This window comes from Arvicola amphibius, chromosome 8 (assembly GCF_903992535.2).
Source record: "Arvicola amphibius chromosome 8, mArvAmp1.2, whole genome shotgun sequence".
In the NCBI taxonomy this organism is placed as follows: Eukaryota; Metazoa; Chordata; class Mammalia; order Rodentia; family Cricetidae; genus Arvicola; species Arvicola amphibius.
In genome coordinates, this window is record NC_052054.1 from 103,317,869 (window position 1) to 103,342,615 (window position 24,747).

Consider the following 24,747-nt stretch of genomic DNA (forward strand, 5'->3'; position numbering starts at 1 on the left):
AAACTGGGTTGATTTCCTTTTAAATTTTTAAAACTTACGTGTGTGTGTGTGTATGTGTTCCACCATGTAGGACCCAGGGATCGAACTCAGGCTAGCATGCTTAGCTGCAGACACCTACTGAGCCATTCTCACTGTCCCTCAATTCATTTCATTTTGCTTATCTGCCTTTTGGGGTCCTCGATTCTTTTATGGGAACCACCACTTTTTAGGCTGGAACCACGTCAATCAATGTGTTCTGTTCTTGGACAGAGCAGTGGATTTGAGGCAGACCAGGCAGGCCAAAGAGATGTGTCTTCTGAGCATTTGTTGAAGCTATTAGATAAGCCCTTTTTCCTTCTAGGTTCTAAATGAAGGTGTAAGACCATAGGACTTAAAAGAACCAACACAGAGGGGGCTGGAAAGATGGCTCAGAGGTTAAGAGCATTGCCTGCTCTTCCAAAGGTCCTGAGTTCAATTCCCGGCAACCACATGGTGGCTCACAACCATCTGTAATGGGGTCTGGGGCCCTCTTCTGGCATGCAGGCATACATGCAGAATATTGTATACATAATAAATAAATAAATATAAAAAAAAAAGAACCAACACAGAGGGGAACTAAGGACAGGCAGAGAAGATTTGGTCTAGTGTCTGCTTGTGAGCTCCTGGATTCAGCCCTGCCAGAAGAGAGAACCTTCATTCTAAACGTTTTCCTTGTATTGGATAATATATTAATATATTTGCCCTTTTGCCAATTCAATTTGAGATTAATTTGAGACAGATTTTCTGTGCCCCTGTCAGGGGAGGGCATCCTAGAACCAGTGCAACGTTGGTCTTAGGCAGGTTATCTGCAACCAAGGTCTCCCTTAGCAAGACCCGGTAGAAGGTGGGCAGGTAATCTGCATGGACTTTGCCAGCACTCACATCCATCACGAGTCCCTGATTTTGTGTCTAGATGGTGGAAGCCTGGACTGGCTCTTGCAGCTATGAAAACTCAAAGATGGGAGAAGGTTGTCCTTCCTTGAGCAGGTGTGGTTGGCTTAAGTACCACAGGCTTTGAGTACAAATGAAATCATGTATTATAACCTAGCATTTGAAGGGAAGGTGCTTGTGTGTGAGTGTGTGTGTGTAATTTTTTAATTAAAAAATGATGACTATTTTTATTTTTCCCCCTGGACTGTATTTGCTACCTTTTCTGTCGTAGAAGCCAGACCTACAGAAATGTGACTTCCTGTCTCTTGTCTGGCCATCCCCAGTTCCCAGCATCATCAAATCTGTGTCACTCATAATCATCCTCCAGTTCCCTCTGCATCCAGAAATAATATGTATCTGTTACATGTTTACAAGGTAAAATAAAACCACGAATGGAGTCAGGAAATGGAACCCAGAGATTATGTGTTTGTGACACATCTCACCATCCGCGCCAAGCTATACACACACGTTTTATAATCAAGGGTTGTCTAGATCCTGGGCTTTCCTGGAGTCTAGTCAGGTATCTGGCTCTCCCCACCCCCACTCCACCCCTCCCCCGTGGTCTGAAGGTAGATAGCTCTCAAGGTGGAATGACAAAAGGTACCTTCTCAAGACTCTAACATCATCTGGGATGTCAGCAGAGCCGGGGGAGGGGGCATAAAATCAGGTGACAATTAGGATACCTAAGAAAAAATTGTCTGGAAGTATCTAAGCAGGTGGGTGATGTTCCCAGCTGATCCTCCCGGGCGCCTCCTGAAGTTAGGGCAGGAAAAGGAACTTGAGCATCAAGAAGGACGAGGGCCCAGGACACAGTAAGGGCACTTAGGTGCGTGAGACCAAGTGATGTGAATAGCATCCGGGTGGCAGGCTGCAGGCTCGAGGAGGTCAGCCCCTCCTCCTCCGCCCTCCCGCGCCGACGCCTCAGTGTCACCGCACTAGCCGTCTGTTGAAGCTGTCCTTGCCCCGCGAGCTGCGGGCTCAGCCCGGGGCGGGGGTTCCGGAGACCGGAGCTATTTTTAAAAGACGCGTCACCGGTTTGAGGAGGAAGAGTCCGCGCCCGGGCCCATAGTCTGGGCGCGGCCAGCGGGAAGGGTCGTCCGGACGAATTTTCGAACGACTGGAGCGCGCGAAAAGGCATTACCGGCCGAGAAGACCCCGCCTGACCCCGGGAGACCGCGGGGCGTGTCAGGGAAGGGGCGGGACCGGTGGGCGGGACCAGAGGGGCGGGGCCGGCGCCCTCGGTCGCAGCAGGCTGTTGGCGGCGGCGGCAGCAGCAGCAGCAGCGCGGGTACTGCAGGGACAGCGAGGCAGCAACGCCGACACAGACACCCGGGGAAACCCGCGCCCCGCCTGCGCCTCCGCGGCGCGCCGGGAAAGCCGGAGCCTGAGCGGCTCCGAGACGCCACCAAGGCCAGAGGCTGCTGCAGAGCCGCGGCGCGGGCAAGCCGCAGATCGAGCCGGGCGAGCGCGCAGGGAGCAGGCATCCTCCACCGCGGCGTCTGTCCGTGGCGGCTGCGCGGGAGACAAAGCCTCCGGAGAAAAATGCCCGTGGGGCGCGCACCGGGTGGACCAGGGAGCGGGCGCCTCGGAATCTAAGTGCGCCCAACTGGCCGTACCTTCCGGAGACGCCGAGGCCCCAGCGGGTCCAGCGGCGGGCGGGGCCCAGGTGCGCCCGGTCGCAGCGGGTCTGTGACTGCTCGGGGGGGCGGCGCCCTCCCGCCGCAGCCGCAGTGGCCGGCGCCGCAGCGAGGAGCCATGGGCAACATCTCCTCTAACATCTCGGCCTTCCAGTCCCTACACATCGTTATGCTGGGCTTAGACTCTGCCGGCAAGACCACGGTGCTCTACCGGCTCAAGTTCAACGAGTTCGTAAACACGGTGCCCACCATTGGCTTCAATACCGAGAAGATCAAACTCAGCAACGGCACCGCCAAGGGCATCAGCTGCCACTTCTGGGACGTGGGCGGTCAGGAGAAGCTACGGCCGCTGTGGAAGTCCTACAGCCGCTGCACGGACGGCATCATTTACGTGGTGGATTCGGTGGACGTGGACCGGCTAGAGGAGGCCAAGACGGAGCTGCACAAGGTGACCAAGTTTGCGGAGAACCAGGGCACGCCGCTGCTGGTCATCGCTAACAAGCAGGACCTGCCCAAGTCGCTGCCGGTGGCCGAGATTGAGAAGCAGCTGGCGCTGCACGAGCTCATCCCGGCCACCACCTACCATGTCCAGCCGGCGTGCGCCATCATCGGCGAGGGCCTCACCGAAGGCATGGACAAGCTCTATGAGATGATCCTGAAACGCAGGAAGTCTCTCAAGCAGAAGAAGAAGCGGTAATGCGTCCGGTAAGCGATTGGGAACGAGGCTGAGCCAGCGAGCCACTGAGTGAATGAATGGACGACTGGGTGAGCGAGAACCCGCGCCCGCGAACAAAGACAACGAACCAAAGCGATGCTTCGAATTTTAAAACACGATCCCTGTACCATAACACAGGACTTGGAGACTTACCCGGGGTGTGGAGACTGCATTACCACCCAGCTCGCCACCTGCCCCACCCCCCACCCCAGCTCAGGGGACCTTTTGTCTAAATGCTTGAGCTACCAATGGGGTGGGGGTGGGGGAAACCGACGGGGAGTGGACGTGAGGACGCGAGGGTCAGGTGGTGAGCCCTCTGGCCCCAGGTGGGAAGCTTGAATGTCAGAGAGACAAAAGCGATTTCTTCTCGCTCCATCAGGGCCAGAAGTTCAGGCTGCCCAGCCCCCACTGCGGGGGGAGTCACGTGTGAGTTACCTGAGGTATGCAGTTCACAGAACCCTGGGGATACTCCTGTGGGAGCGGGTAGGCACTGGGGTATACTGATGGGGGGAGGGAGTGACCGCTCCTTGCATTCTGGAGCCGTGCAAACTGAGTAGTTCTATGTCACAGGGCAGGCCCCTGTTTGCAGTTTGATTTGTCCTGCTCTGGGCCCAAAGGAGGTGGTGGTTTGGGTCCGTCCAGAGGACTGCCTGGGACCATGAGGCAGCCTGAGGGCCCAGGGTGCTGCTGTCCTTCTGGCCTTGGCTGGGAATGGCCTGGAAGACTCCACTCTCCAGGGCTGGGTGGGTGTGATTTTGTTGAGAACTGCTATTTAGCCTGGGATGAGACCTCTTCCAGATGGCCTAGGCCCTGTCCATGTGCTGGTTATTATCACATAAAGAGACCAATAAAACAAAAGCAGAAAACCATTGGAGGTGGTGGTGCCAGTACAGGTATTTAAAGGGTGAGGTTCTTGACATTAATGCTCTGTGTGTGTGTGTGTGTGTGTGTGTGTGTGTGTGTGTTCCCTCCATACTACATAATCGGCATAAATACTGGACCCTCTGTGTGGAATTTGAAATTCTCTCAGCCTACTGATTGGTTTGGAGGAGCACACCAGCTATAGATGTGTGCTGAATTGCAAAATGGTTTTCTTAGAAGGCATGTCTGATCATTCTAGCCACGTGGTGATAGGTTTCAGACATGTTTTTTTTTAAAACAACAACAACAACAAAAAACACTTCCACAAATAAATAATCTCCTTAGTTAAAAAAAAAAGACTGTCCTTTTGTGCCCCTTGGCAATGCAAGTGGAGATGTGTTCAGGTTTCTGAGTTGGGCTTGTAGCCTATCTGATTTCAGTATTTTACTCAAAGTGTGTCATTAGAGTATTTGATGTCATTCACCAAAAGAATAAAATCCCAGCTTGGAAAAGCTGACCTTGTTTGCGTGGATTTGAAGAGAGGAAAAGTCTGAAGGATCAGTCCTTTGGAATTCACCTGTGTGGGAGCCGGCCTGGCCTCAGAGCCAGCCAGCACTTTGGTTAAAGGCAGACAACAATGAGTGCTTGAGTTGAAAAGGGAGCGGGCGTGTGACGTCATGGTCACTGGTACTCAGGCACTTCACAGTTTACTTGAAAGAGGCTTTGGAAAATAGATAAAGTGAAAGAATAAATACATATTTTTAATAATGTAATTTTAAAAAATCCTTTATAATCAGGAGTGAGTCTTGGCTTGTAAAAAGCTGTCATTCATCCTGAAACACAGTATCGAAAGATAAATTTACAGCTGACCATTGTTTTCTCTCTTTCTTTTTTTTTAATTTCCCCTCAGAATCCATCTTTTAGAGTAGCATTTTGGTTTTCCTCCATGGCAACACATTGCTGTGCAAAGGAGGCCATGGTTCTGAGTGAGCACGGAGGTGGTCACGATATGAGCCCATCCCTATTGTCCTTGACACACTAAGAGTCAACTTAGGAACCACACGTAGGCAGAAATCATGGCTTCCTGCTTGACACCCAGTCCTTAGAAGATTGTTTTTAAAACTGAAATCTAGCAGCCCATCTTCCTTCCTTGTGTCTTCTGTAGCCCTCCGATGCTGGTCTTTTTGTAGACACTTAGTAGAGCTAAGCCATGATGAGCAGCCTACAAGATCTGTTTCCACAGCAACGGGGCATTACTGGCTTCTTCATGGGCTGGTCCCATGGTCTGAAGATTCTGTATAGAATTATTAAAAAGAAAATCCACCTTCTTTTATTTTCTTCACGATTTCTTAAGCACTTTGACATTTTGGTAGTTCCACAATATGGAGAGAATAATATATTTATTTTGTGACATTGCCTATGCCAAATACTGTAACCTTCCTGTGCTCACAATACCTGAGTTCCGGGTCAGTGTTCGGATTCTGGCCTGCTCGAACGATGGCATGGGATGGTTTTGTGGTGTTTCTCCCCCTCCCCCCATTATCAAGACTTAAGGGTGCAGTTGGCTGTTAATAGTTGTGCTGTAAAGTCAAGCCCTGTGGTGTATCAGCAAATAGTTTAAGAGTCTCAGTTGATTTCTGTGATGTTTGACTTAGAAAAAGCCCATTTCATCTGTGACCAGAGGGAGCCCAGTGAAAATCGCTGTGTGGTGGTGCCACGGGGGAGTTCCCATCACATGCCAGCTTCTGTCCTTTGGGTTCCTGCAGTGGAATTTGGCCTCCCCAAGCAAGGTGTGGAATGGTTTCTGATAGGCCCAGGGAGGCCAGTTTTGATTTAGAGCTGTTCTCTTCACACACTCTGTGACGGGTGTTGGGACCGGGTCCCCTGGCTTCCGTGTTTTGGTTTTCCTGTAATTCCCAGTCTTCGCCATTCTCTTCTTTGTTCCCATCCCCTTTTATAATGCGTATATGATGCTGTGAGCAGAAATAAACTATTTATACAATCAAACTGGTGGGGCATCTTCTGTGGATTTTTTTTTTCCTTTCAGATTTCTTGGTCCATTTTACAGGCCTCTGTGGAGCCAGGGAGTGGAACACAAGGTGGTGTCGGGGTTCTGATGGGGTCCGGTGGCTTCTAGAGTTGCAGCTGGTATGGGTGAGGTCTGAGTCCATCCTGAATGGTGGGTGCAGAGGCTCAGCCACTTATGCCTGTCTATTGGGCCATCTCCCTCCCTCCATGTCTTGCCTGTTAATTACCTAAATGGTCTAGAATTATAAAACACTTCGAAACACTTGTCTGACTGTCCACGCCTCAGGAGCCTTGACCTGCTGGAATGGTGCAGCAAATGAAGCTGCCCCATGCCAGCTGATCCTGCCCCCCTCTCAGTTGAGTGTATCCAAAGTTGAGCTCAGAGACTCGAGGCCTCTCCAGTAGTATACTGCATACAGTAAGACACCATGCTCTTTAGATGCTGAGAATGAGCTCACTTTGGAAAGACTACGTGTTGGGGTGGGAATCAGTGAGCTTTGGCAGGTACAGTGGGGAACACAGAAGGGCATGTAGGCATTCCCCTACAACTTAACAGTGAGGGAGGAGGGCTGGATAGACCTTCAGAACTTTAAGTCTGGAATGAGGAAAGGTTGGGGATTCAGCTCAATTGAGTGCTTGGAAAGCCTGCTTGTTGAAGACCTGGGTTTGATCCCCCAGCACCACTCAAATCAGATGTGGTACACACCCACAATACCAGCACTTGGGACATCGAGGTAGGAGGATCCAAAGTTCAAGGTCATCCTCTCGTCCTACACCAGCCTGAGCTACTAAAAATAAATAAATAAATAAATAAATAAATAAATAAATAAATAAATAAATAAAGTTCCCGAGGACCCCAGGGTTTTGTTTGATCTTACTGACCCCCCACCAAGTCTCAGTTTCCCTGTATGTAAAACAAGATAACAGAACCTGAAAGAGTTGTGGGAAAGTAAACTGGTATGCTTGTACCAAGGTGGTTTAGGGTTCTGTTTTGCTGTTGTTTTGTTTATGGTGTGTGTGTGTGTAAGTGTGAAGTATGTGCACCTGTGTGTGAGGAGGTACTTACACACTGTGTGCCCAGAAGACAAATATGTCACGGACTCTGTTCTATCACACTTCACCTTATTCCCCTGAATTTCAAGCACATTCGGCCATCCTTGGCTTTTTACATGAATTATGGGGATTTGAACTCAGGTGTTTATGCTTGCACACAGCTGTGCTTATCGGCCGAGCCATCTTACCAGCCCCAGGGCTTTCAGTTTCTAATCTTGTTGACTGCAAACAGTACGCAGAGTGCAATTAACTCCACCAGACTGCAGACCTTCCTGTGAAGTCCTTGCTGTCTCTAACAAGGATGCCAGCCCTCTTGGCATCCTTGACCAGCCAACACCAAGGTTGCTGGCTCCAGGCATAGTGTGGGATAAAGTCGAACAGGTGAGCATCTCCAGCCTTCCCAGTGGTATGTCACTCAGAGTTGCTTTGAATGGAAGCTGGTGGTCCTTCCTCTGAGCACACCCCATCCTGCTGGGCTATGAGTACCTTCTAAGTAAGTCGATTTTCTGATTCTTGATGTCTAGCCTGAACTTGAGCACATGGTAGGCACTCCCTAGACATTAGCCAGGTGACTTTACTCACATTAATTAAGTTTGGTTATAAATGTTAAAATGGGGTGTTGTAGAAAGCTTCTGTAGGTGAGTTAAAATGAAAGTTAGACAAGATAGTGATACCATTCTTCCAAGGCACCGTGTTGAGAAAATCACACAGAGGTGGTTTTAGCGGGGAATGTGAAACGTACACATTGATAAGCATCTTTGTCTCGTTCAAAAAGAAAAAAAAAATCGTAATTTTATCAGCCTCATTCCTACAGAAGCTGATTAATTGGAAGCTGGGTTACCCCCAGAAACCAGCAAATGCTGTTTTTAAGTGACAAAAAGCAAAATATAGTCGAAAACTAAGAGGTTGCTTTGGCACCATAAGAATAACAATAACGGAAATCAAAATAGGCCAAGACTGAAACTCTTCATTTACAGTGCAGCCTTAAGTTAACCTTGCTTTGGTGGATTCTTGAAGAAGCCAGGCACCCGTGACACTTAGCCCCTAACTGTCCACCCTGCCTTTCCCAGGAAGGAGACCTCAGACAGCCGAGTCAATGACTTGAGTCCTGAGCCCCTGCTGTGTCTCCCTTTCCCCACCTGAATTCTGTCAATGTTGGAGTCCTTGCTTCTAAGGAGGGTTGTTTGTTGTTGTTGTTGTTGTTGTTGTTTTGCTAGACTGTGAACATCTTGTCTTCTGTTTTTCTGCTTTGTGCCTTTATGTTTGTCCCCAGGGCTAGAGTTGTTTGTGTTTGTTTGTTTGTTTGTTTGTTTGAGACAGGATTTCTCTACAGAGCCTAGGCTGGCTTTGAATTCATAGAGAATCTGCCTGCCTCTGCTCCCTGAGTGCCGGGATTAAAAGTGGGCGCCACCAGTGATGGACAATCCTGTTAACAACATTACAGACTGTCTCTGGTGTCACCATTGTGGTAGCAGAGAAAGACAAAGTTATGTGCCAAGAGCAGAAGACACGGGCTTTGTATGGTGAACAGGTAAGAAGGGAACAAGCCCAGAACTCCCTAACTTTTGATCTCCCCGCTTCTCTGCAGCCTGGTGAGCAACCTGCCTGTGCTTGCATCCTGGCACAAATGCGATGCCCGTGACTCAGCCTCCACCTGCCAGGGGGAGAGCAGACCATGAATCTGCACCCACGTGGGGGGAATCTCTCTCCTCTTCTCATTCTCTCTCAGGTTCAAACAGAATGGGCACAAGATGGTGGGCTTTTTCCATGCATTTGCTTCCCATCGGTTCTGATCTTGAGAGTGGGGGGCTTCTCGGTGTCTAGGAGGAGCTTGCAAGCTGGGGTTTCAGTTGAAACAACAAGCTGCTCCGCCTCCAGGCTTAGAAGTAGGCACGAAAGGCCTGTGTACACAGCACAGCTTCCTCCAAAGGTTCTGAGCAGCTTTTGCCGCACCCCATGAGAGAATGGTACCAAAGATATGAAGCCAGTGATTCTTTCAGCTGGGCCACAGCATAGTTGGAGATGAATTATCATTTGCATTTATACATTCGAGTTGATGCTGTCATGGGAGCCTTCAGTACAGTGTGGTTTGTCTGGACATCAGGACAGTTGTTCTCACCTGATAGAATGCTTGCTGTACTAGCTGTTATTTCAGGTGTTTCATTACACACACACACACACACACACACACACACACACACACTTCCTGGGGTCCCAGGATGCTAGCTAACTTGACCTGCTCCCACCACCAAGGAGATGTTGGGGCTCCATGATCTGACATCAGTCACTAGAAAGAGTGGGCCCAGCTCATACCCCAGGTGTCTTCTAGCCAACAGCCTCTCAGGCCCCACACACCAGCTGCTCTGACACCAGGAATGGTCTGCAGTACAAGAAAGGTAAGGTTCCCAAGGGGAAGCAGGGATAAAGGGGCGGGGGTACTGGGTAGCAGTACCACACTCTAGCCAAGGACAGGGAGAATCACCACCGTTAGCCCTCCCCAGGATGCTGGCAACAGGGCCCCAGACTTAGCATCTGCTTTTCCTTCCTAAGAGACACGTGCCATGTCAGAGGACAGTCCTTGTGTCAGGGTCTACCCTTGAGTAAGGAGTGTGCAGAAGCTGTTGGGGTCAAGGATTCCAGCCCGTTTCATTCAGGGCCATATGTGCTGTCAACGGTCACCAGGCCTGGCAATGGGTCAGCACTTGGGGTTGTGTGGTGACCCCTCAGAACCTCTGATCTCTTCAGTAGCATGAGGCTGGCACCGCCTACCTCTTCTGCGAGGCAAGTACAGCTGTGGAAAAGGGACCTATCTCCTGATGCCTCTGTGCTGACCCTCCTCTGAGGAACCTTCTTTTATGATAATCTCCATGTTTTGTCTCATTTTCATGGATCAGGAAATTGACAAGTCAGGGGTTGGAGAGATGACTCAGTGTTTTGTGCTCTTTAAGAGGATCCAAGGGCACTTCCCAGCAGTCACACTGAGCAGCTCCAGTTCCGGAAGATCCAATGCTCTCTTCTTGCTCTTTTGTGCTTACACACACACACACACACACACACACACACACACACACACTTTAAAAATAAAAATAAATCTTAAAAAAGAAGGAAACTGGCAGCTCACTGAAAGGAAGAGGCAGGGGACTTCCCACAGGGAAACAGCTCTCGTTGTGAGTCTTGGGGCCCAGCCTATAGCCGGAGTGTCCACAGGGGGACTGTTGAGGAAATGAGCCTCTCTGTGTCTTTCATTTGCTTCATCCTCGTTCTTTTGGTGGCTCCTCAGGCCTATTTTCATTTCCTTAAATGCTAACTTCATATGCAATTAATTTCAGCTGCCTGCGTCTCCTGCAACCTCAAACCATTTCCATGTATAATTTAGAAACCATCGTGGTAATGATGATTGTAACAGCCTCTTTCATAAATACAGGTCTGCATCCATTGTTGCAGGGAGGACAGTTTGCTTTGCTGTGTCATTTGAACTCTGCCGGGATGATGCCTTCATTACATTTTTTTTTTAATGCTGCTAAAAATAATAATAAAACACTATGACGCCTACTCTTTCGGGGACACCCTGTTAGGCAGAGATGCCAGGATGACTTATCTGTCCCCATTCTTGACCTCAGATGGTGAGTCAGGCTTAAACTATCAAACAAGACCTGAGTCCGGCATGAGACACCCTTCATTGTTCCAAAGATCCAGTCATTAACTGAGCCAAATTCATGGTTGTAAGACACCTGCCTTAGCCTCAACCAGGAATACTTTGTTTCCCCCGAAGCACAAGGCTCTAAGCTTTATGTGAAGAACTCCAGCCCATCAGGGAACCCTCAGATGTCTCTGTGCTGGCCTCTACTCCTCCTCCATCTCCCCTCTCCTGCTCTGAGTCCCGCCGGCAGACAGCACTCCTGGAGGTCAGGATCAGCACAGCAGCCCCAAATGCTGGCCCCGACCCCTAGGTTCCTCTCACACCCATCCATGGTCAATGCTCAAGAGATCCTTTGGAAGCAATGGCTCCTTCAGGTACAACCTCATCTTGTAATAGGTGTGGATGGGAGTATAGAGGACACCTGCTGAGACTTCCAGATTCTTTGTAGCCCAGAATGAACAACTGGACCAGGGACGTGTGGCTAATGGTAGAAAGAGAGGTGGCTGGTTGAGAAAGAAAACACTCTCGAGAATGGGAATGAGGCAGAGAGCTGGGAAGGCTGGGAGTTCTGATGGCCTGGGCCGAGACAGTTGGTGGGCCTGCATGGGCCATTTCCACAGTGCCCTCCTTCGCCTGCATGTGAAGAGCCTGGACTTTTCTAGCACGTGTCCTGTCCCTTGCATGTTGCATGTAGCCCTGACGTGGAGGGGTTCACAGTCTTTCTGTTGCCTGGCCTCTTCCTTAAAAAATCTAATCTATTGCCTTTCCCAGGCCCCACCTCCTGCCATGACCTCAATGTGGAACCCAAGTGTCCAAGAGTCTTGAGTAACTAACTGAGTGGCTGATACCGCATGATTCTGCAGCCTTTCAGGAAGGTTCCTCTCTCTCTCTCTCTCCTCTCTCCCCCCCCCCCCCCCCCCCCCCCCCCCCCCGGAGTTGCTTCCCAACTGCCTGGAGATGCTGCTGAGACGGGTGACTCCTAGTGTATGCCAGCTATGGTCTCTAACCAGCAAGCTGCCCACCTGGAGGAATAGGGTGGGGGGCAGGGTTCTACTTTCAGTCATTTAAGGATTTTCTGCAGAACTATCAAGGATCATGTGTCCCTAAGACCCACTGTCTTGTTTTAGTTCTGCCCTTAAGGGCTGCAGTGTTTGCACAGGTAACTGGAATTCTGGAATCCAAAGTAAAAGAGTCTGATGGGGTTGATGCCTCAGGAGGAGACTGTCATGCCCCCTCCCCCACCACACACAGACACAGGAGGAGACTGTGATACTCCCCTCCTCCATCACACACACACACACACACACACACACACACACACACACCAGCAGGAGCACCTGGGCACCGATATGTTAGGGAAACCTAGCCTTTGCCTGGAAGACACCCTCCCTCTGCCTCTGTGGTGCGCTCAGGGAAGGTGACCCTGTCCTAGTTTCCAGGGAGATGTGTGTGAATCTGTGATTTGCTTAGGAAGGACCATATGACACAATTCAAAGTAAGACAATAGGAAGGAAAGGCCTCACTTACCATGTGAATCTCCATGAGACATTTCCAATCCAAACCATAAGATCACTTGTGTATGGGGGGGGGGGTAGGCAGGCAGCTAGTCTTCCTATTAAGCGCGGAGTGAGCCCCCCACCACGTGCTGGCCTCCCCTGAATCTTGCTGTATGAATAGCCTTGGATAGGAGTGCTGCCCATCCAGCAGCTGAGAAAGACAGCACGTGAATTCTAAGCTGCTGCCCCTCAAATCAAGTGTGCACGGCTTGCACCCGGGACTCTGAGGTGCTGGAGCAGTCCCTAAGTTTGACTGGGCTAAAATATGTGTTGGAAGTCTGCATTTCTAGTATATTCTCCAGTAGTTGTTCCCGGATGCAAATGCCAAAGTCATTCCTTCCTGGAGTGTCGCTGGCCTTGGCTTCATGTCACAGAACCCCAAAAGCCTAGACACATCTCTCTGTTCTAATGCAATAGTTATTACTTGCAAGTGATGTTTGTCCCCCTGAACAATGGCAACATTTTGAGACACATTTGGTTGTCATAGCTAAGGGGAGTTCTGTGTACCCAGTGGCCAGAAGCCAGGGAGCTTCTGAACACCCTGCAAAGAGGGTGGCAGTCTCCCCAACCCCACCCTGGTGGCCCTAGTGGCCCTGGTGGCCCTGGAGGCACCTCAGCCAAGCCCGGAGGAACTCCGTTCTGAGTTTTTCCTGTGGCTGCTCCATTTCCCAATTCCTTTTCTCCGGGTGATTGCTCAGCTGGTCCCTCCTAGGGACCAATCTCTACTGCAACCTCCCTTTGGCCAAGCCTTCTCCAGCCTCCTGGTTTAGAACTTTTCCGCCGGCCTCCTGTGCATGTTCAGCCACTGGGCCTTGTTCTCTCGCTCCACGCTGTCAGTGTTCTACTGACTTGTTTTTTTAGAAGCAACAGAAAGCCTGTCGAGTCCCCATAAGAACAAGGGTCAAGCTGTAAAGGAAGATTAGTATGGACAGGATCCGGGCATGAAGTTAACTCAAGGAGGCAGAACAGTGGCTGGTTGGTGTTAGACAGTTAGGGAATCCTCACAACTTGGAGTACACAGGTTTCATAGGCGATTAGCAAAGACTCCCTTGGTCAGCGTAGGGCTAATGACAGTCAGCTTAGCAGTTTGCTTCCGGTCTTGGGCTGAAACAATACCTTGTTTCCTGGAGCTCCTGGGCTCAAGAGCCAAAGCTGAAAACCTTAGGCTGAGGTGTGGACCAGTTTCCTGAGGCAGGCAAAGATCTGCTCCAGCGGCATCCCTGGTGGCGGGTGGCTTGTTGCTATGTATGGCCTCCTATGACTGGTGGCGACATGGCTCTGGTCCTCATGTGATGGTCTTTCCAGGTCCCCACATGTCACTTTATTCTACGGACACAGCCATCTGACTACATATCTCTCGCTGGTGCGCCTCGTGACTTCAGCAATCTCTGTTCAGTGAACCCAAGTCCCTGATTTTCTTTTCAGTCCTGGGGATTGAACTGCAGGTGTTATGCATGTCAGATAAGTGTTGTACTGTTAGTTTATATTCTCTTTTTTATAGTGAGGAGCTGCGGGCTGCATTCCCGCCTGGCTCCCGGCCGCCTAGCTAGTGTATGCCCCGAAATAACAACACACAAACTGTATTCATTTAAACACTGCCTGGCCCATTAGCTCTAGCCTCTTAATGGCTAATTCTCACATTTTGCTTTAACCCATATTTAGTAATGTGTGTAGCACCACAAAGGGTGGCTTACCGGGAAGATTCTAGCCTGCATCCATCTCGGAGAGGAGAGTCATGGTGACTGCCCAAGGCATCTGCCTCACTCCCAGCATCCTGTTCTGTCTACTCCACCTATCTAAATCCTGCCCTATCAAAAAGCCAAGGAAGTTTCTTTATTAACCAATGAGAGTCCTCCATCACTTTTTTCATTATTGCAGTTTTATTTTATTTTTTTTTTTAAACAGTTTCCTTAAACTACTCAGGCTGGTTTTGAACTCTCTCTGAAACACAGGCCAGTCTTGAGTTTACAATCTGCAGAAAAGCAAGATCTCTATGTCTATTTCTGTGTGAGTCTGGGTACTTCTCTTAATTCCTCTGAGTCACCCACAGATGACACTAAGTAAATGAACATTAATTTCATTCCATCTCTGTGACCTTGAACAAGCTTCCACTGCCACCACCAGCACCACAATTCATTCCCGCTGTTTAAATGGTATGTGGTGCCTGTTTCACAGAGTGCTACAACTCGGGTGCATCCATAAGGACAGAGAGCTGTGAAGAGACACCATGACCTTAGCAACTCTTCTAAAGGAAAATGTTTAATTGGGGCTGGCTTGCAGTTTCAAAGGTTTTGTCCATTATTATCAAGGTGGGAAACATGGCAGCACGCAGGCAGACAGCAGAAGAGAGAATGGCGCTGGACCTGGCTTGAGCTTCTGAGACCTCAAAGCCCACTCCCAGTGACACACTTTGTCTAACAAGGCCACACCTACTCCAAGACTACACCTCTTGATAGTGCTCCTCCCTATGAGCCTATGGGGACCATTCTCATTCAAACCACCACAGTCTCCATCTTAAAAATTGCAACAATAGCAGAAATCCAAGCATAAAACCCCAGCCAATGGATGGTCAAAGTCCTCTTCAAGGATCTTTAGCCCCAATGTTCTTGTAGATGGTTGGGTAAAGGGGTGAACTATATTGGTGTCTACTTTCGCACCCTGTAAAAAGTCCATTCTTACACTGCTGCATCCCACAACACTCAGAAATAGCATTCCAGAAAATTAAAATCCCAAACATTGAAGGGGTTACGTTGTTGTTGTTGTTGTTTAGGGTTTTTCTCTGTGTGTCCCTGGCTGTCCTGGGACTCACTGTAGATGAGTCCAGCTTCAAACTCAGAGATCCACCTGCCTCTGCCTTACAAGTGCTGAGAGTAAAGGCCTGTGCCACCATGCCTGGCTAGGTGCTGAGCTACTAATGAAGGCTGCTTATCTTCTGTTATCTTCTGGAATGAAACAATAATAATATGAAAACTCAGGCTCCTGCTGCTGTCAGACAATGCTCTCTACTTTTTTTGTCTTTAAAAGACGGTCTCAGGTATCCCAGGCTAACCCTGAATTCACACTATAACTGAGGTTAGCCTCAAACTTCTGATCCTCCTGTCTCCACTTCCAGAGGACCACAATACCCAGTGTGTGCAGCACTGGGAACTGAACCCGCAAGGCTGTGGATGATAGTTCAACTGTCTACCAACTGAGCTATATCATTGGCTTCCCATTTCTGTTTCATCCTTCTGAGCCTAGGATCGTACACTCCCGGAAATGTGAAAAGTGTCAATTCCAGAATAGTGCCTTGATATTGCTATTCTTTCTTGCCCCGTATAACAGTCAGTTCAGGGTCCTGACCTGAATTTCAGGCTCTTTGTCACATGAAAGGTCTTGAATATTCCTATCAGGGACACATAGACTATGAAAGTGATTTTGACCCCTGAGCTTCTAAGTAATTTTTCTTTGCTATACACTTGGACCTTTGTATCTTCATCCTTTTTGCTTGTTTTTTTTTGTGTGTGTGTGTGTGTGTGTGTGTGCGTGTGTATGTGTGTTTGAGATAGTATTTCTCTGTGTAACAGCCCTGGCTGTCTTGGAACTCCCTTTGTAGACCAGGCTAGCCTTGAACTCACAGAACTCCACCTGCCTCTGCTGGGATTAAAGATGTGGGCCTTTATGTGCCCAACTATGTCTTCATCTTAAAGTCTTAACTCTCACCTGCCTAGTTCTCCTTGAGGATTCTGGTCAATAGCACTCCAGTCAGACACCATTCAACTGCTCTTAGCATTGCAGACTGCATAAGTCCCTGCCCCTAAAGCCACAGTGTGACATGATTCGTGGAGATACTGCTTAACGTTTAGGTAGAGTTTAGGTTGAGGTAGAGTCCAAATGCCTACAATGCTGACTGCCTGGTGATGCTGAGGATGCACACACACACACACACACACACACACACACACACACACACCACACTGAGAAACAAAGCACAAAGTTGGTTTCTATAGAGCACCCTGCAGTGTGACATGACATGCTCTTCTTATACTTGCTGTACCTAGAAAATACATGGCATGCAGCATGGAAGGGAGATGATGTGTCTGTGTGGGCGTGAACTTCTTCTGGGGAAGCATGAACAGACTTCTCTTCCTCCTAGACGGGGCACTGACAACTGTTCAAAGAAAACACTCCATCCAAGCCTGTGTCAGTTGGACCAGTGAGTTTATCATGGTTGCTTCCAGGACCAAGGGTGACTCAGAACAGATGTGTCACTGAACAGCCCATCCAGCTTGACTGATGACTCACAAAAGCTGCATTCCTGGAGTTCCCTGCAGGGAACTCAAATGGTCAGAGAGACTCTTCTCACCAGTAATTATTACAGCTTGTCTAACCCTGGGAGGGACTTTGGGCATCTTGTACACTTCAGGAGCTTCCTACATCTAATAAGTTTCATTTCCTTTCTGAGACTCCAGGAAAGAGTGTTTCACTTGGAATGAAACAGCTGTATAGCAAAGGAAAAGTGGAAGATGCACAGAAATCCACTTCCAGGAAGTGAATACGGTGTCGGCTTTGGCCAGTACCGGGCACTGGAAAGAAACCCCATGGCATCTGGTAGTCTCAGGGCTGCACACATTATGGGGGAAATGAATCTGATTTCCAGTCCATCCTTCAGTAGCTGTGACTTTCACTGCCTTACAGTGAGTAATTCCAAATCTGGAGAGATTCTCTAGCAGGTCGGTCCTCCTGCTTTGGAACCCCTTATGGTTCCTTCCACTGACACCCAGACAGTCTCCCTGGGCCACAGCACACTCATGGGCTTGTCCCATGGATCCAGACCACATCAGGCCACTGACTCCTGCTGATGTTCTATGAGTGGGAATCAGGTGGTTCCCAGAGGGTGTCCCTCTTCGTGCTTTGGTTACCTCTGTAGGTGGGACTGGACTCTCAGGTAACCAAAGAACAAGACAGAGGTGGCAGGAAATTCCAGTCACCTCTTCCAGAACAGGGAACTGCTCGAGAGCCATGAGCTGCAACTTGGGCCAGATGGACCCTTCCGTTGTGTACTTCACCTGAGACGTCAGAGTTAATTCACTGACAGAGCAAATGATAATGGCTGTATCATACAGAGAGTGGGCGTGGCTTGTCTCTTAAAGGGACAGGACAGATCATTACACTCACCCATTGCAGGCAGAATTTTCTGTCCCGCTAGCCAGCTCCCAAATCACCATACAGAGACTTCTTATTAAATGGAAAAGCTTGCTGATAGCTTAGGCTTCTTACTAACTAGCTCTTATGACTTGAATTAACCCATTTTATCAATCTACCTGTTGCCACACGCCTCATGGCATTTACCTGTCCTCTTGCATGTCTTACCCTCCTCCCCCTTCTGTCTGGAGACTCCGTTCTTCTTCCCAGAACTCTCTGTCTCTGGATCTCCTCCTATACCTCTTCCTGCCTAGCCATTGACCATTTGGCTCTTTATTAGACCAATGTGAGCAACACACCTTCACAGTGTCCAAAATGATTATTTTAACAATCCACCACCATGAGAATCTCTGGTGTAGCACCCGAAGCCAGCTGCTAAGGAGTTAGTGCCAGCATGCCTGCACATGGCAAATCCCAGTGTTTAGGAGTACATTCTCAAAGGTCTTGTCCGAGCATTATCCATTATCTTACTTTTCAGGGGATGTATGCTGGGCTTCCTGGTCCTTCCAGGAAGGCCTCATCTTTTGTTATTAAAGGCTCTGCCTCTCAGATGTCTATTCCGCACAAATGAGAAGTGTGTTTCCATCCCAGGTGGGTAATTACACCCCCGGTGCCTTAAGATTAAAGAGGACGGGGATGCTGATGAGCACTGGAAGCTCTCTTTGTGAGGTGCGTACACTTCCTGTGGCCATGGTGACAAACTTCGCTCTGGCATGACCGTGAATGTAGCCTGTCTAGGATATGTGTTCTGGGGCCGATGGGTAGAGGGAAAGCCTACAGCACAGGTGGGAATTCTCTCATCCGCTGTGACTAAAAAGGTTCTGAGGCTTGGAGAAGTTCCCAAGGTCATGCATGACTGTGGTAGGTGATATCACATCGTGGGGACTCCAGTGAGTGAGCATGTGTGGAAGAGGCTAGAACACCTGAGAGAAATTTTCTCTGTTGCTATATTAGTGACTGTCAAGGTCACCAGTCTAGTCTGAAGAGACGGACTCGGGGAGAAACCTCTTGATCTACTCCTCTCTTAAAGGTCCCATTGAGAATCTAATCTCGATGTAAGTTTGGGTGTAAATTAGTCATGTCCAGACCTCAGCGCTGTTATGAATAGAGGGGCTATGTGTATATTCAGAGAGATGGGGAAAGTGGTGGACATGTCCCCTAGCATAGCAAGGTTTCAGCAGAGAAGAGGCATATGGTAACACAGGTGTGTCCCAGCTGTATGGTGACGGGGGAGTCAAGGGACAGCTGGGGTCTAAGGAAAGAGGAGAATAATGCTGACCCCAAAAAGTTTCCTGCTGGTGCCCTAAAATGGGGGGAGGAGTTAGGCATTCCTTGAACTCAGAGGTAAGGGTCTCTGGGGGAAGGAGGCTACTGACCTCGGTATTCATGGCTCATTGTTCTGTAAGAATCCTTGAGGAGTTTGAATAGTGGATCCCCAAAACATCGCTGCTCTGCTGGTCACCCACCCCCCAGGTGTGTTCTGGACAATAGCCTGGGAAGCTAACCCCGGTCCCCCACGGGCTGGAGTCCCATCACTGTCTTGAGGCACTTCATGTTTTTCTAAAAAGAGTGGTTAAGTTTCAGTTGCCTGAGAACCTGCAATGGGTTTGTGTTTACAGATAATAATAACACTCCCAGTCCCACCACCCTAATCCTGTTTGTCGGTGTCTCTTGAAGACAGAGAGATGACGCTGACCACCCTGGACTATGGGCCTTTCCTTTCTGTTCTACCCTCAAGGGCCTCTGTCTGGGCTGAGGGAGGAGCCAGGGCCTCGGCTGCCCAGCCCTGTGTGCTGAGTTCTCTGGGGTTTCACAGCCTATGAATGCCCTCTGAGAAGCCCACCTGGCGCCTCTCCGAATGCTCGTGGCTGCTGTTATTTTCTTCTACAGAAGAGATGCAGGGTCCCCCTCCCTACCCATTCATGTTGGGAGCCTATCCCCATCACTAATCTGTTCACTTGAACTTGGTCCCTGTCTGATATGTGGCTGCCCCTGAGTCCCACTCAGCAGTTTGCCTTGACTAGTGGCCTCCATCACTGAAGAAAAAAAAAACCGATTGTCTCAATTCAATAGTCATGTGTGGTCACAGAAATGAATTGGTGCCATCCCTCAGACAGATTGCAGAGCGAACCTGGTCGTTCCTGTAGTTGCTGCTCTGAAGGGGATAAAGTATGGAATCCCAGAGTGCTATGGGTTGGTAACATCTGGTCACACTCAGGAACACCTGGGTTGGTCTATCTAACTGCCTGAGTGTCAATATTCTACTAATGGAGACCCTGCCCCCAACCCTGCCCATTCCCATGAAATGAAACCCAGAGTGCCACTATGCCTTTATCCCCAGTGTCACAGTCTGGTTAGACCGAAGACAGAATATCTTCTACCAGGCCTGTGGCTTCTTAGTCCAGGGGTGACCTGCATCTAATCCCTTGAGGGGGAAAAGGGATGATTCTCATGAGCTGGGTCACTCCAATGTGCTGGCAATGGATTTTCTTTGTTACTCCAATGTGTGATGGGGCAGGAGGCATGAAAAGCCACACAAGTCTGACTTTGACACTGGTCAGTAAACCTTCTGTGACCCTGTTCAGAAATGAAGTCTGAAGGATTGAAGGGCTCCCAATCTCAGCTGGTATCGGAAAGCGATGGGTGTTTTGGGATGATGTTAAAGTGTGCAAGCCCGAGGACCCTTTCCAGTTCCAAAGCCCTCTGTCTCTGCACTGATGGAGATCGGTGCCAGATTCCTCCAGCTGCCCCGACTCCCATGGCAACCGCTGACCCTGGAGGTTTGGTTTCAGATGGGAGCTGCCCGAGGAGCTTGTCTTCATTACAGAACGTGATCCCTCAAGTCTTCAACCCAGCAATTATGGGTCTTGATTCCAAACTAGAATTTAATCAATACTTGCTCGTTAGGGCAAGTGTCTACGGGCATCTGCTGAGCCTAGCAACTAAAGTATTTATGACCAGACAAACCTGTTTTCACTGTCCTCTGTCATTGCTCCATCTCAGGCAGACAGCCATGCCTCAGACGGAAAGCTAAACCATTCTGAGCACAGTTTGCAGAAACTGTATTCCAGTAATCCCAAAGGAATGGAGATTCTAGGAGCTGAAAGCTCATATCAAAAGGTAATCATTCTTCCTCCAGCGTACACCTTCACCTCTCAGGCCTGTGGTGGGTTCACTATGAGTTTCTTCACTCTCTACTGTGGGCAATGTGACTGGCACAAGCATTGTTGGGGAGCTGACATGAGGTTTGAACAATGTCTTCCTATAAGGACATCATCTCAGGGAAGGAGCTAAGGCACACACCAATCACAATCCACCCAACAGCTTGCTTAGTCTCTCTCCTTCTCTTGCCTGGAAATCCCTGGGGAGAGTCTCTCTGGTTCCTGAGTCTTGGTCTTAGGCACGTTCTGCATTTGGTTGCATTTAAAACTCTGCTCTTGAAAGGCATCAGTGACCACGTCCCCCAAAGACACTCAGCACCAATCAGATCCTCTGGCTCTTGCTGATTCCATTCTTCCCACCCAGGACCAGCAGTCCCATGGATAGCTGAGCCCCTCCTCCCACTTACGCTGGTGTCATCACATACAGTCATCCCATGCTGCTTCTGTGCCCACTGTCCCTACAGCTGTTGAGAGTGTGTATGGACTTGCTTCTCCTCTCCTGGCACCCATGGTACCCAGAAAAGTTATTGATGTCAATGCTGGCCGCCACATGGTTGTATTGGAAGTGGAAAGGCTAGGGATAGAGCAATAGGACTGACAGGAAGAAGAATGGGAAATCCAGGCCAAAGCAGGTTCCAACATCTGGGCCACTCTAGATGAAACAGAGCATTCTTGTAGAGAGATGTCTTTCCTCACAGGGGATGCTGGTGGGTAGGGACAGTCTAGATCTGTACGGATTCTTTGACGGTTCTATGTGTTTGTTCATAATGGATTTCTGGACCAGATTAGTCTTGAACTCGCTATGGAGCTGAGGGTGACACTGAAATTCTGATCCTCTTCCCTCTACCTTTTGAGTGCTGGGATTCCAGGTGTGTGCCAACTGATTTGTGTGGTCCTGGGGATCTGAACCAGGCCTGGATGGGGGCTAGGCAATACTGTATCAGGCCTGGGTGCATGCTAGGCAACACTGTATCAGAACTCTGAGAGTACTAGGTAACATTGTATCAGGCCTGGATGCATTCTAGGCAACATTGTATCAAAGGAACTCCATTCTCCGGTCCTAAGCTTTGTGTTTAAAGAGTTCTTCCCCAGGAGTCTCACTCTCACCCAGGTTTAGGAGGAAACTGTGGCTCCTTTGAAGTCAGTTCTTTTTCTGACTGCAGTGGCTACCACTCCATATGCAGACCCCAGGATTATGGTGGTCTCAACACTGGAATGGGAAGGATGTCCTGGCGGACTTGGGCACACGTTGGGAGCACCATTGCTCTATAGGCATGGGACCAGCATAGGGCATTCCACTCTGACAGCTATAACCTTGGGTTTCTGGAGACATCAATCAGAAGTTAAGGGGCTCATGAGCACATTCTCAGGGAGGCATTGGTGATATCACAACAGAACCCTGGGGAAGCAGGGTCAGGAATGCCCTCAGTCTCTACCTAATCTGAGCCTGTGTCACAGCACACACGTCAGAGTTTCAGCATCATGGGGGTGACAGAAAGTTCCCCTGGAAAGAAAAATATCACGTGGTGGGATCAGCTTGTCCAATGTAATGTAGCCCCTCTGTCAGGAAAATCCAGCAGTTTCTGTAGCAATGCCTGGAGCAACCAATCTGTTTGGGCTGCTGTCACAAACAGCCATGGGCTAAAGTGACACAACCTCCCTTGTCACTTCCTCGGAGACTGGTAAGTCCCCAAATTTCATTGCATTGTGGTGAACTAACTCTCCCTCCCTCCCTCCTTCCCTCCTTCCCTCCCTCCCTCCCTCCCTCCCTCTCTCTCTCTCTCTCTCTCTCTCTCTCTCTCTCTCTCTCTCTCTCTCTTTTTCCCTGGTTTCTCCCCGAGGCTCATGTAAAGACAGAGAGGGAGCTCTGCCCCCTTCCTTTTCTTATACAGATGCTATGAGGGATCCCCTTCCACGACATCATCTAAACCCGATCGCATCCTGTGGGACCCACCTTTGGATGCCACCACATTGTAGATATGGGCTTCAGCATGTGATAGTGAGGTGACAGACACATCCAGTCCATACAACTCTCCGTGTTATTTACTGCCAGAACTTCCTAGGCATGTCCACAGAGCTCATCAGAAGACGTGGAGACTCCATTTGAAGCCGTGGACTCTGATACCTACTGTATATGTTTGCCTGCAAAGGGAGACCCTTCTTTCTGGTCTACATGGGTCTTCCCAGGTGAGTTTTTGGACCATCACAGGGAATTATAATGGGTATATAAGCCTCCTTAGTATATGGCCAGAGGGTTTCTGAAAACCTACAAGGACTTAGGTTCAAGTACTGGTTTGAACCAAGTACTTAGGTTCAAGTACATGGTCCTGAGTTCCCAGGACCATGACCCTGGGATATAGGGCACTTGTGATTAGGTTGCAACTGTACTGAGTTGGATGGAACAAGGACAAAGGTAAGGGGTTGCATGAATGAACACACACACCACACACACACACACACACACACACATACACACACACACCAAAGCAACTGGGTCATAGACTCAATCCAAAAAAAAAGACAGCATGTGGACAGAGATCCAGCACCTTAGCAGGTGTACACCTGTGCACTCTCCAGTCCACGGTAAGCTATGACTATCCATACATCTCATCAGCTAGTGAGCCAGAAGTCAAATACGGAATGCATTGTTTTGTTCTCTTGTATTATTTTTCAAAAATGACTAATTGGTCACTTGATCCAGTTCCTCTGGCCCCAGGACCTTGGCCTAGGTAACACATGATGAGGCCACTTCCCAGGATTGTCCAAGGTTGACACGAAGCAAAGTAAAACATACCTGTCTTCTATGCACTGTCACAGGCAGGCAGTTGGGTATCATGTGCCCATTATAGTTTGGAGCTAAAAAGAACCTTCTAGAATGAATGTCCAACTTCAACCAATTGACCTGAGATGCCCAACCCTTGACCTGTGTGCAAGCCACACAACCCTTTCTTCGGTACAGTGTCTTGAGTTCTGCTCTCTGCTTCCTGCTCCAGTGCTTTTATACACATTGCTGGCATTTCCCAAAGAACTCCCCTTTTCCTTCTTCCCTCATGGCTTCCTCTCTTATTCTCCAGCTCTGGAGTAGCTTTGAGTTGTTGGTAGAAGTCCCTGACTGCTCTGATGGCCAAGCCCTGGTAAACCCTTCTCAAAACAAATACCTGTCTCTCAGCACCATCTCAGCCACCTCTTCCTGTCATTTCTGGGGCAATTTGATTGGCACTTTTCCCTCCTATTAGAAGAGTTATGCAAAACAAAATGGTGTCTACTCAAGTCTCACATGTGTCATCGATTTCTCTCAGGCCACAGGAGAGGAAACAGAACAATAAAGGGACACAGTGACCACCAGGGGCCACACCACAGTTTACTTTATTGGATGTCTAGCACATGGTAAGCATGGAGCTAATTAGTGAGCTCATGTCCTATTTAGTCAGCACTGTAGCCAACCCCAGCTACAGCTATGTGCAGAGTGAGTATCTTTTACTCGAGATGCTTTTATCTGGAATAGAGTTCATCTTTTTCAAGACTTTAGAACATTTTCATATTCATAATAAGAAATCTTAGGGATGGGACTCATCAAGTTCAAATGTGAAATTAATGTAGGTGTCAAATCTCAGCCCATCCAATCTTTTGACATCACAGTACTATGCTGTCAGGCACGGATGTGTTAGGCTACATCCATAGCTCTCCTGGGATGCTTGCAGCCTGCCGATCACAGGGTGGACACACCTGTACTCTATCTATATACATAGCCAGAAGGTAATGACATTCGATACTTTCAGTGTGCTCTGCCTAGAGCCACATGAAGGGGTGGTTTCCTGTGTCCCTGTCTAGGTGCCTTGTTCCTCAGAGCAGGAGCAGCTTGTAGAAGAATAGAATGGAAAGGCTCAAGGAGCAAGGCAAGATGTGAGGGAGAAAGACATTCTGCTCTGTACGATTTTGGGCTTTGCCTTGGTATTCTGTTCCT

At 49.1% G+C, this 24,747-nt stretch overlaps 1 protein-coding gene across 1 annotated transcript; it reads left to right on the forward strand.

The window, feature by feature from the left end:
• Window positions 1-2,240: 2,240 nt before the first annotated feature.
• On the forward strand, window positions 2,241-6,168 carry Arl4c (ADP ribosylation factor like GTPase 4C). Its single transcript, XM_038339292.1, has one exon. The coding sequence runs from the start codon at window positions 2,704-2,706 to the stop codon at window positions 3,280-3,282; it is 579 nt and encodes a 192-aa protein (XP_038195220.1). The 5' UTR covers window positions 2,241-2,703; the 3' UTR covers window positions 3,283-6,168.
• Window positions 6,169-24,747: the final 18,579 nt, after the last annotated feature.